Below are 12479 nucleotides of genomic sequence, written 5' to 3'. Positions count from 1 at the left end.
CACACACACACACACACACACACACACACACACACACACACACACACACTCTCTCTCTCTCTCTCTCTCTCTCTCTCTCAGTTGCAAAACGGGATTCAAAACCAGCGACATGAGCAGTAGTGGGGGTGAACCGAGGTTGAGGCTGACGCCTGTCGGCATTCATGGCGCAGTGGTGCCGCAAGTGGTGTCTGATTCGCAGGTAGAGTTTCGAAAGCGGCGGGCGGTTTTGGACTGCGGTGTAGTGCTTGGTTGAGGGTCCATGGCTGACGGTCTCTAAACTGGGTGTTTCATCAGCTTGAACAAGCTCTGCAAACGACTCCACTGGGATTGCCGAGTGCTGCGCGCTTGGAGCAGGACCAAGTTCGGGCCACGGTTGCTCAAGACATCGTTCTCAACACTGCCAACCTGCGTATACATGACCCTCAGCTTGTGAGTGTCTACAACGAGCGGGCGAGCCGTCTCGTTCGTATGCGGCGCCTGCTCTCTCTCACACATGTTCCGATGAATTCACCTCTTGTTTTTGCCCAGGCTCGGCGTTATTGGGATCCCGAACTGAATCCGCTTGCTTTGCTTGCAAACCACCCGCGGCCGGTGGAGCGACGCCTTGTCCCGGTTCAAGATGAGCTGACGCTTCGACCTGCAGGTTTCACAGAGCTCGGCGGCAGTCAAGAGGCGGGCACGGCTCGAACTTCGCTCAGCTTGCAACGCACAATCGACAAGAGCAGTAACTTGACGTTTGGCTCCACTCTGCACAAGCCCTTCCAACCTGGCGGCCTGGCCCCGACCAAGATTAAATCCCATGCTCAGACTGCACCTGGTGCTGATTCCACAGCCGTCGACCCGCAGCCCTTTGTGGCTCTGCAAAATGGACCGGTATGGAACCTTTCCCGGCCTTGTACCATGTCTCAAGCCATGCAGTCACTACAATCTATGCGAGCTAGGCTCATGTTGACCATCGCTTCTTCCGTACGCAGACTCTTCCGACTTTTGAGCTGTTGTTCAAGGATGAGGACTTGGTTCTACCGCAGCTCACGACCTCGGGTCAGTCTCAGCGTAGTACCTTGACTGGACGGCTGGCTCATCACTACGCCTGGCTATTCCTTGCCCTCTGATCTGGTTTTGTGCCCTTCCCCCCCGCCTGATTTATCTTTATTACCTCTCATGTCTCCGTGTGCCGTTAAGCCTCGGACATGCTGGCTCGATATCGGATCCAGTCCCTGGATGAAGGCATTGCTCAACTCCGCTCGCTGCAAGCCAGTGCACTTGCTCAGGCGCAGTCGAGCTCAGAGCAGGCTCAAAACGACACAACTGAGCCAGAGGCCACGCCGCCTTCCGTACTTGAACCTGAAGCCGCCGCTGCAAGCGAGGACTTTGATGCTCTCCTCTCCACCTCCACGACGACAACGATACCAAAGCCCAAGGTAAAACGCCGTTTACAGATTCTACGAGCCACTCTCGGACTGGCTCAGATCCTTTTCTATTGAGCATGCGGCCACGCCCATAAAATTGTCACGCCGTGTTTTTTTTTTCTCCACGTAGGCCAAGGAGCGCAAGGTCTATGCCATCGAAGTGCCCTCGGACGATCCGGTGCGTTTGGTGGGGCAAACAGATACTTCCGAAGCCAGTCTTGACGAGATCGCTCTCGATACTCTCTCATCTACTTGTATCTGACCATCATGACGGGGCTTCTCAGGTCAAAGACTTTGCTGATCAAGTGCCCGACCCTGCTTACACTTGGCCCTTTGAATTGGACACTTTTCAAAAGCAGGTCAGGGTCTGGCGCAGGTGATGCAACTGACTGTCGTGCCCTCCTCCAGAACTAATAAGATATCACGGTATGGCTCTTGTTGGGGCTTGTCCTTGGCACTCAGGCTGTCGTCCGCATGGAGCAGCACGAGTCAGTCTTTGTCGCGGCACATACTTCAGCGGGTAAGACGGTGGTTGCTGAGTATGCGATTGCGCTTTGCCAAAAGCACATGACGCGCTGCATCTACACCAGCCCCATCAAGGCCCTCTCAAATCAGAAAGTGCGTCGTGTGGCACCATCATGCTCCTGCGATAGCTGACGGCTGGTAGCCTCGCTAGCTGCGCCAGCGTCCCTCTAATTGTGATGCCGCGTGCGTCCTGGCGTCATGCCCTCTTTGACAGTATCGTGACTTTCGGGATCGGTTTGAGGATGTGGGTCTCTTGACCGGCGACGTGCAGATCAAGCCGGCAGCCGCCTGCTTGATTATGACCACTGAAATCCTTCGCTCCATGCTCTATCGTGTACGTGCAAAATGAAGGTCCTGCAAAATGTTTTTCCTCTTTTTTTTTCTTTTTCCCCGCTGTTTTTTTTTTCTTTTTTCTAGCTTACCACGCTCTTGTGCGTTGTGTGTTAGGGGGCTGACCTGATTCGTGATGTTGAGTGGGTCATCTTTGACGAGATTCACTACATCAATGACAGTGATCGCGGTGTGGTCTGGGAAGAGGTCATCATCATGTTGCCAGATCATATCAACATTGTCATGCTCTCGGCGACCGTTCCCAACACCTTTCAATTTGCCGACTGGGTGGGTCGGACCAAGAAGCGTCAAATACATGTAATCAGGTGCGTGGCAGTCATCGCCTCTTCTGCACAAGCAGTCATGTTGACCAGTTTCTGTGCCTGGCCCCTTGAAGCAGAGCCAGGCTTCAAAATGTGTGCACGACGCTTGGGAGTGCCTACTTCTCGAGCCTACTTCTGCTTATTTTCATTTTCTCCCTACACGATGAATCAATCTCACAGTACGGCTAAACGCCCCGTCCCCCTGGAGCACTTTTTGTACACTGGCAATGAAGTCAACGCCACGGAGCATTTTTACAAGATTGTTAATGCCTCCAAGCAGTTTGAGGAACTGGTCTGTATCGCTTCTTTCAATCGCTTCTGGTGGGAGCAAAGTGCGGGTAACTCACCCCATTTGTCGGCACGAATTCCCAGGGTTACAAAAAAGCCCTCGAGAGCAAGAAGGCCAAAAAATCAGGCAAAAATTCGCATCGTGACAACTTTGGGCCAAAATCTCGTGACAAGGGATGGGGACACAGGTTTGTTGGATGGACCTGCGCACGCTGGCGCTCCCAAGCCCGGGGCATCACCACATTCTAACGCTCTACATACAACCGTGGCAGCGACAAACAACTGTATCAAACCCTTGTTCGAGTGCTTAAGAACAAAGACTTGCAGCCCTGTGTCATCTTTACCTTTTCGAAAAAGCGCTGCGAAGACGTACGATTACCCTCAACGGCCTCCGCTGTGTCGTTCTGCATGGGTTGGCATGAAGACTTCTGCCTCTTACTAATCATGGCTATCCATGCGCAGAATGCCGATGCCGTGCGATCGCTCGATCTGACGTCTCCCGAGGAAAAGAATTTGATTCAACACTTCTTTCGTCGTTCTGTGAATCGATTGGCGGGGACCGATCGTGACCTACCCCAGGTGACTCGGATGCGCGATCTTTTGCAGCGCGGCGTGGGTGTCCATCATGGCGGCCTGCTGCCCATCATGAAAGAAGTTGTGGAGATGCTTTTTGCCCAAGGTCTGGTCAAGGCAAGTGTAGATCATTTCAACCTCCAGCTTTCATGCCAGGCTATTCAAACTTGAGTCTTACATTGCTTTTGCGATGGAACCAATGCGCATATTTTGCACAGGTGTTGTTTGCGACTGAGACCTTTGCCATGGGTGTGAACATGCCGGCGCGCTGCGTGGTGTTTGATGCCGTCAGTAAATGGGATGGTCAAGACAAGCGCTCGTTAATGGCTGGTAAGATTGCTGGCAGGGTGTCAGAGGTTGTTGCTTATCCTGCGACGATACTCTTTGACTCAGAGGAGGCTTGATATACTTCCGACAAACTGTAACTTGACCCTCCCCGCCTCCGGCGTCTAGGCGAGTACATCCAGATGGCTGGTCGCGCTGGTCGGCGTGGCCTGGATCAGACAGGCACTGTCATCATCATTTGCAAGGTGACGATCGAGCTTTCTTTCGAGACTGTTGATGAATGGTGATGAACTTTGCAGTCCTGGCTGAGTGTCAGCTCATTGTGGTATTGGCATTGATTATCCTGGTAGGGGGACGTGCCTGATCGCTCGGTGCTTCACAGCATGATGCTGGGCAAGCCGACAAAATTGGAATCGCGTTTCCGCCTGACCTACAACATGATTCTCAATCTTGTTCGCGTCGAGGAGCTGCGGGTCGAGGTATAGCGTGTTGGCTTCTCGTCAAGTTGTGTGTGTGTGTGTGTGTGTGTGTGTGTGTGTGTGTGTGTGTGTGTGTGTGTGAACAAAAGAGGCGTGGATGGGAAACATATCAGAGGGAGGCGCGCAAAGCGTGGAAGGAGTGCTTATGCGCTCTGGCGCTTGGGGTTTCTAGGACATGATTCGGCGCTCTTTCGGCGAGATTACGACGCAGCAAAACTTTGGCGAGCGTGAGGTGGGTGCCCGCAAGTGATTGCTGATGGCGAAAGTTGGAATTGTGCACCCGTCTATCCTTTTGCTTGTCGTCTTTTTTCCATCTTCTGTCCTTGGTCTTCTGAGCATTGCTGCCTTATTGTGGGCATAGGACGAGTTGGAAGAAACACAAGGCAGGCTGGCCACCCTGGATTCAGGAGAGAAGAAGATGCCCGCCGACTTTCAGGAGTTTTACGAGCTCAGTAGCACCGTTCTTCACAAGTGCCACGAACAGCAGAGTAGTCTTTTGCAGCTCACGCAGGTGTGTTCAGTGTGTCGTATCGTTAAGAGCAAGACTGTGGTCGAATGAATCAGGCCAGTCGCGCTCACTTTTTCTGGTGTGGCATGCTCGTGGGCGCGAATCTATTCAGGGTTTGAAGGCCTTTTCCCTCGGACGCGTCGTGGTGGTGAACAGTGGCAGTTATCGCAACGCCCTAGCTATCGTTTTGGGTCAACGCCCATCAAATGCCGGCATCAGCAGTGGGGCGAGCACGAGTAGGTGCCCGAGGCAAAGATAGCTCGCACCGCACCAAGATTTCCTACGCCCATAATGTTCACGAGGGTGGTTTGATATTCATACAGGCGAGAGCATATTTCAAATGTTGGTCCTGGTCGAAGCACAGGGGAAGGAGCAGCCGGCCGAGCCTGGCGACCTTCTTCCACTGCCACTCACAATTTTGGCAACGCCAGAGGTGTGCTGATGCTGTACCATGTTGTTGTGTCTTCAGAGCCTCCGAAGCAACGGATGCGAGTTAGCACATGTGCTTTGATTTGGACTCATGCCAAGCACGCGATGGTGTACAGGATCCGAGCTACGAGGTGGTAGATTTGCCAGGCACAGACATTTTGACCATGACTCGCTTTAAGCTCAAGGTCGGTTTGTGGTCAAAAGCCTCTGCCTGGCCCAGGCATGTCATTGAGCGTTGAGCGTCGATCTGAGGTCTCAAGCTTATGCATGTCTTGGATGTTGGACGAGGAGTAGGTGGATCAGGTTGGCGTTGATAAGCGACAGCGGGACTATTGTCAGTCACTGGCCGTGGAGCTACTCAACTTGGCCCACAAATACAACAAGGTGATTGCACTCCTCTGCCAGCATGCGGCAACAGGCATCCGCCAGCGCCAGGGAAAGGGCGGGAGGTTGTCTGACAGGTCTCTTGGTTGCGTGGAGTCTGAGCTGAGCCACACTTATGCGTCTGTCTTGGGGTCAAAATTTCGGTTTGGTGTGTCAGGAGGGCTTGCCTGTGGTCGATATCCAAAAGGATTTGAAGATCAAAGAACTGGCTCTGGTGGAGTGCAATAGGGACATTCATCGGTTGCTGGAGCAATTGCGGTGAGGCACAACTTTGATTGGTGCATCGCGGTTGCTGTTCCGGGACTCATGAAAAAAATCCAAAACTATCCAAACCGCCCCGCGTAGGAACTTTCCTTGCACGGAACACCCCAACTTTGTACAGCTTTACGCTCACTACCACGAACGCAAGACGCTGGAGAAGCAGGTGCAAGAGCTGGAACATAAGCTGTCCGATGCTAACCTGCGTTTGTTGCCTGAATATGAGCAGCGCATGCACGTTCTCGAGCGACTCGATTACATCAGCTCGGAGCAGACAGTTCTGCTCAAGGTCAGTCTGGTGTCTGGGCGTAGGCACCGCACTAGCAGGTGCTGTCCTGCAGCACTGAAGCTGTGCTGTGCTGTGCTGTGCTGTGCTGTGCTCATCTACCTCTGGTATATCTCGGCGTTGGTGGCTGATCTAGGGGCGTGTGGCCTGCGAAATCACCACATGCGATGAGGTGTTGGCCACAGAGCTGGTGTTTGGTAATCACCTTAACAATCTCGAGCCCGAAGAAATTGTGGCGCTTCTCTCTGCGCTCGTGTTTCAGGAGCGGCGGTAAGATTTGTAAAGGTGGCGTCGACCGAGCATTGACTGTCGCCCTTGCTTGATTGCTCTCTGCTCTTGGTCACGCTTATGCTTGTCCTTTTTTTTGCAGAGTCAGCGCGCCGACCTTGACAGGGCGCTTGGAGGTGTGTGAGCCTGCTGAAGTTGCTTAATGTTTACACGCATCAACCAGCTCTCACGAGAAGGGGTGTGTGTGTGTGTGTGTGTGTGTGTGTGTGTGTATGGGGCAGGCCAATGTAGAGGTGATCAAGGGCGTGGCGACACGCGTTGCCGAGACGCAATTGGCGTGTGGAATGAACACTCCCGTGGATGAGTATTTGGAAACACTTCACTTTGGTCTCGTGGAGGTGGTGTATGAGTGGGCGTGTGGCATGCCTTTTAAGCAGATTACCGGTTCGTATCTTGGTTCTTGAGCAACACAAACTCTTTCGTGCCTCCGGCCTGGATCGTACGGTGGCGCGTCTGGCTTAGGGGATGCTTGGTCATTCTGATGCAGGTCTGACGGATGTTTTGGAGGGTTCCATCGTGAGATGCATCACGCGGTTGGATGAGACTTGCCGCGACATTCGCAATGCGGCCCACGTTGTTGGCGATCCCCGACTCTTTGAGAAGATGCAAAAGGTACGGCCTGAGACTTTACGGTCGACGCTTCGTTGCAGCGCACCATGTACTCATAGTTCCCTTGCATCCCAGGCCTCTGATTTGATTAAGCGTGACATTGTGTTCGCGGGAAGCCTCTACACGGCCTAAGTGACAAACAAGGGCAGCCCCCCCCCAGGAAAAAAAAAGAAAAAATAAAAATAAGAAAAATAAAGACCAGAACGCGAAAACAGTGAACTCTCCTATACAAATTCATTACCAACTGTCATCGATCTCGTCCGCGTCAACCACACACACACACACACACACACACACACAACACACACACACATACGCACATAGAGACAGTTGTGCATTATTAAGAAGTCTCACAACAGGTACGGTACCTTAAACAAATGGCAGCGCGGTCCATGCGCTGCTGATGCTCGCCTGCGGGTGGCAGTGCGATCCCAAAGCCATAGGTTTGGTGTCGTTTATCTAGGAAGGTAGGGTTGGGTAGGGCTGGTGGCTTTGAGCTGCCACCGACTGTGATGGGCGTGTGATCTGATCGTTGACGACTTCAGGCGCGATCATGCCCTGCGAGCAGACTGATCTCCTTCATCCCCACTTGCACCTTTCCCCCTTGCCCCCGGCATTTGCCTGCCTGCACCGATTTTGCCCGCCCAAGCTGACGAGCACTTGAATGAATCCACGGTTGTGGCGTGGGTGCATAGAAGTTGAGCCGCAAGCGTACGGCTTGCCCTGATCCTTGCTTGACTTGGTCGACGTTGAGCTGGTGAGTGAGGCGCCGAGTTGCTTGGCTGCATGGCGGATCTCTTCCGGCCATGCTCTGCCACTTCTTCGGGGTGCCTGGCTTTTGTGCCCCTCCATCCTTCTTCCTTCTGGGCTCTCTCTTTCTATTTTGCCATACCAGTCTTGTTTTTGGTGATTTCCCCGCCCCTCACCTCCATCTGAAGAAAAGCCATGCTTCTCTTGTCTTGTTAGCTCTTCTGAACAGTCTCACGCCGTGTGCTCGTTGCTGCAGGGCGTCGCCGGACACGGTCGCTCTCACCCGCCATCTAGCTGGCCACCAACCAGCGCCAGAATGTTCAGTCCTGCGGCGGCTTTGCTGCCGCTGGTGCTGGTCCTGTGCACGGCCCGTGCGGTCACTTCGTTGCAGGATCCACCAACAGTGGTCCCAGCACCCCACCTTGAACTGTCCTTGTTCCATCATGAAGCGCTTCCCTTTGGAGCTTTGACCACACGCGCACGCCGCCGCCGCAGCTACGATGAGGCAGCAGGCCTCATGGTGCGCCTTGAGGCCCTCAACACGACCTTGGAATTAGAGCTGGAGCAGAACCAACATCTCTTCCAGCACGGCCTTCGCGTCTTCGAGGTGGGCGCCGACCGTGAGCTCAAGCGCATCGCAATCGACCAGGAGAACTACCTTTTCGGCCGCGTTGTTGGGCAGGAGAGTAGCTCTCGCGTTTGGCTCTACATGGATGGAGACCACATTCATGGCCGTATTCAGCTCGCCGATGACACTATTTATCTCGAGCCCAGCACCTTTCACTACTCGGAAGATCATCTCCAGCTTGTCGTGTACCGCAAGTCGGATTTGCGGCCCGATGGCTGGCGAATGGGCCAGAACGCCTCGTCCTTTTGCGATTGTGGCCAAGATCATCTCTATCACAATCATTCCGCTCAAGCTGATCCCGGCCATGGCCATGACCATACACATGATCACGCGCATGATCATGCCGATCATTCTCATGCTTCAGACTTGCACAACGCTGCCGCAGACAACGTGGACCCATGGCGCGCCTACTCGCTCGAGCCCGAGTCAACCGCCAAGCCGGCAGACATACCACCTCGACCTCGGCTGCAGCCCCCTCGTTCTCGCAGTCGCCGCAACGATGCGTCCTCCACCTACAACACCTGCACGGTTACCGTTGTGGCCGACTATCGCTTCTACACCCACCACAGCTCTTCCTCCGCCTCAGCCACCTCGTCCATGCTCAGTCACATTGACGAGGTGGACACAATCTTTCGCGCCACCACCTTCAACTCGTACTCAGGATTGGGCGTTGCTGTCGACACTGTCATTATTGAAACCACCTCAGCGTGAGTGCATGTATCCGCTTGATCCTTATTTTTTTTTCTGCGCCCCTTCCCCTTTCTCCCTCCCTCTCTCTCTCTCTCTCTCTCTCTCTCTCTTTTTTTTTTCCTTCTTCTTCTTACTTCCAAAAGTTGTCAACTCTGTTTCTCTCTTTCGAATCCGTCGTCGCACGAGACTATCACGACGACCTGTGTCCTCACCTCACAGACTCCTTTGGCCCCGCAATCTGACAGGTCGGACCCCTTCTCAGGCAGGAGTACATGGCCTGTCAGTGACATGCTCAGGCAATTTTCCGAATCATATGATTTTTCGGACACATGCCTGGCTCATCTTTACACGCGCGAAGACTTTGATGGCGGGACCTTGGGTCTGGCTTGGGTCGGATCACCCGACTCAAACCGCTACGGTGGCATTTGTTACAGCTCTTCCTCGCAGTCGCTGAACACCGGTTTGACCACAAACATCAACTATGGCAACACCATTCCTTTCGCAACGACCGCTCTTGTCTCTGCACACGAGATTGGCCACAACTGGGGCAGTACGTTGCTCGTGCGACTCTTTGCATATCCTTTGCGTTCAGTTTTGACTTCAGCTCACGGCTTGCACGCCTCTCTTTCTTCTTGCTCTTCTTCATCGTTCTCTCTCTTCTTTGTTTTTCGCCTCATGTGTTGTGTTAGGTTCACATGACACCAGCACTCAGTGCGTGCCATCCGATTCTGAGGGTGGCAAATACATCATGTACGCTGTGGCCGTGGACGGCAGCGACCCCAATAACGACAATTTTTCTCCGTGTTCTACCGCCAGTATCTCCAGTGTTATCGCAGCTAAAGGCGACTGCTTCATCGTGCCTCCTGCCGGTCGTTGTGGCAACTCGCGCCTCGAGCCAGGGGGCCGCGATGGAGACACTTCTACAACGAACGACAATGAAGAGTGCGATTCCGGCGGCACTGCCGACAATTGCTGCAACACAGAGTGCAAGCTCAAGTCAAGCTCCTACACCTGCTCGCCGGCTAACGACGAATGCTGCAGCCCATCCACATGTCGCGGCTTCTTGCAAAGCGACAATTACACGTGCTTTGTGCCGTACGACTATGATCCTCAATGCCGTGCCTTGGCTGTCTGCACTTCCGATGGCAGCGGCGAACCGGCTTGTCAGTCCCCCATCCCGGCCAAGCCGGAGGGGTCCGTTTGTGGCAATGGTGGGCGATGCACGGGTGATGACAACACAGCACTCACAGAGCGGTGCATCACCTTTTGCGAGCGCTTTGGCGCCGTTAATTGCACATGCTCAGACGAGGAGGAGGAGTGCTCCACCTGCTGCCAACATAACGATGAGTATAGCCAAGCAGATTGTGATAATCCCGCCAACTTTGACAGTTTATGTGGATGTCCCTTTATCGGACAATCCACGTGCATGCCTGCCATTGACCTCATCGCTGCCCTGGAGAGCGATTCGCGTGGTCTTCCCTCGCACTGCTATTTGGACCAGCCTCCGGATACCTCGAGTGCGTATTCGAGCAATCCGAAGCTCAACCCCTCATGCTCAGGCGATAGTTGCCAGCGTATTATGTTTCAACTGTCCGGTACCATTTGCAGCTCGGGCTACTGCAACTTTGCGGGTAGCTGCGAGACACCTGACACGGGCACTGCTCGCTTTTGGAGCAACATCGGTGACATCTCCATCGATGACTTGGCTCGATGGGCACGAGAGAACATTGTGGGTGCTACCATGATTGCCGTGTTCTTGCTGTGGCTTCCAATCTCCATCTGCATTTGCCGTTACGATCACAACCAACGCAAGAAGAACGTGAACTATGGTACAAAGGTGAATGTGGGAGGCACGATGCGCCACCATCGCAAGCATGGCCATTCTCAGCGCGGCGGCAGCCAGCGCGCCTCGACGCGACGCAAGGCTCCGGGCAGTTCGACCAGCGTTGTGGCTACGGCAGGCCCGAAGGACCCGAGTCGACGCAAACAGGGCAGTGGTGACCGTGCGCCTCGCAGCGCAGCAGCAGGCAAAACTAACAAATCAAGCAGCAAGCCGACCCCACCTGCCGGGGCCACGACCAGCACAGCAACCCCTTCGAGCAAGACACCTGCTGCTGCTGCTGCTGCCCCTGCAGCTAGCCAGCCCAAGGCGACCAGCGGTGGTGCTCTTCCAGGGCGCGAGCCTCGTGCGCAAGACCGTCAGCCTCAGAAACAGGACAAGCCCAGCAGCTCCAGCCGGGACCCCTATGCCGGGCGCAGCCGCCAAGATCCTCGAGCGAATGCGCGCTCGACCGGCGCAGCCCCAGCGACTGCCGCAGCAGCAGTCGCATCTGTACCAGCTACTGGCCCCTCTCGAGGCGGTGAGCAGCCTTCGCAGGCACGCAACTCCGGGGCGCCCAAGAACCAGCGAAGCGGGCAGGCGCGCGATCCCTATGCAAAGCGGGAGCGTCGTGCAGACCCATATTCACAGCGGCCACGCGATCCCTATGCTAATCGAGACCGCCGCACAGACCCACGCACTGCAGCTGCCACCTCTGGCGCTGCCAGTGGGCGTCAACTGCCTGGCCGGCCTCAAGGCGCGGCGCACGGCACCCCGTTGCGGAGTAACGGTCAGACACCGGCTGCCTATGATGCTCGCACTCCACGTGATGGGCGTGGCGGACGCACACCGCTGCCTGCACAGTACAAGCGACCCGAGCATCGTGGTCCAACAGCGGGCACTCGGCAGCGCACGGAATCTCAAGTCGATCTGGCTCGCCAGCAACAAGAGCGCTCGCGCGCTTATTTGGAGCGCAAGCAGCAGCAGCAGCAGCAGCAGCAGGTTCGCCGGCCATCGTCCGGCAGTAGTTCTGGTGCCCGGACGCAATTTGTGTAGTTGACGTTTCTGTTCCTTTGGTTTTCGGACTGATTGAGTCTTTGCACCTTCCCCTAAGAAAAGTTAACAAATTGATATTATCGACAGGCCTTGGAGGAACTGTCTCCTCAGCTTCGAGTTCATCCGAACACCCCAACAATAAATTGTTTTTCCGCTTTTTTCACATTTGACCAAATCTTTCAAGTTTTTTTGTTTCTTACTTTTTCAAACCGACTTGAAGATGGATTCGGCTGGCGAAGACTCTATGCCTTCGTCCCCCGGGGCTGGGACTGGGGCCCAGTGCGTGCTGTGTCATAAACAGGCTAGCACATTTATGACTAGCTGTTGTAAAAAGCCCTACGCTTGTCGCAAGTGCGCGTAAGTAGACCCCTACGCAAACACCTTTTTGCCCCTCACTTCCCCACTGGAATCTCCGCCTCCGGCCCAACCAGTCTCACACCCATTGGCGTTGTGCTTCTGCCGCAGGATGAAGGTTGCTTCAGGTTATCGATGCAAGCTGTGTGACCACATGGCCGTGGGCTTGGCGCGCATGGTGGGCAAATAAACGCGGCATGCTGTCTGT

The 12479-nt window shown here is 54.6% G+C and overlaps 2 protein-coding genes across 2 annotated transcripts; both read left to right on the top strand.

Annotated features, from left to right (window-relative positions):
• Positions 1-1558: 1558 nt before the first annotated feature.
• On the top strand, positions 1559-7106 carry MONBRDRAFT_13948 (uncharacterized protein; the record flags this gene model as incomplete). The annotated part of the gene is made up of 23 exons (XM_001742690.1): positions 1559-1768; positions 1872-2027; positions 2149-2268; positions 2382-2590; positions 2768-2879; positions 2960-3063; positions 3148-3244; positions 3338-3571; positions 3667-3778; positions 3902-3978; positions 4084-4212; positions 4385-4444; positions 4574-4664; positions 4753-4911; positions 5023-5153; positions 5474-5656; positions 5694-5791; positions 5879-6080; positions 6214-6347; positions 6448-6481; positions 6587-6749; positions 6853-6977; positions 7050-7106. The coding sequence occupies 23 exons, from the start codon at positions 1559-1561 to the stop codon at positions 7104-7106; spliced, it is 2997 nt and encodes a 998-aa protein (XP_001742742.1).
• Positions 7107-8040: 934 nt separating this feature from the next.
• Positions 8041-11917, top strand: MONBRDRAFT_22277 (uncharacterized protein; the record flags this gene model as incomplete). Its single annotated transcript, XM_001742689.1, has 3 exons — positions 8041-9059; positions 9288-9592; positions 9732-11917. 3 exons carry the CDS (start codon positions 8041-8043, stop codon positions 11915-11917), a joined length of 3510 nt encoding a protein of 1169 aa, XP_001742741.1.
• Between the last annotated feature and the right edge of the window lie 562 nt (positions 11918-12479).

This window comes from Monosiga brevicollis, genomic scaffold (genome assembly GCF_000002865.3).
Source record: "Monosiga brevicollis MX1 MONBRscaffold_2 genomic scaffold, whole genome shotgun sequence".
Classification (NCBI taxonomy): domain Eukaryota; class Choanoflagellata; order Craspedida; family Salpingoecidae; genus Monosiga; species Monosiga brevicollis.
This window is presented reverse-complemented; position numbering and strand designations above follow the sequence as displayed.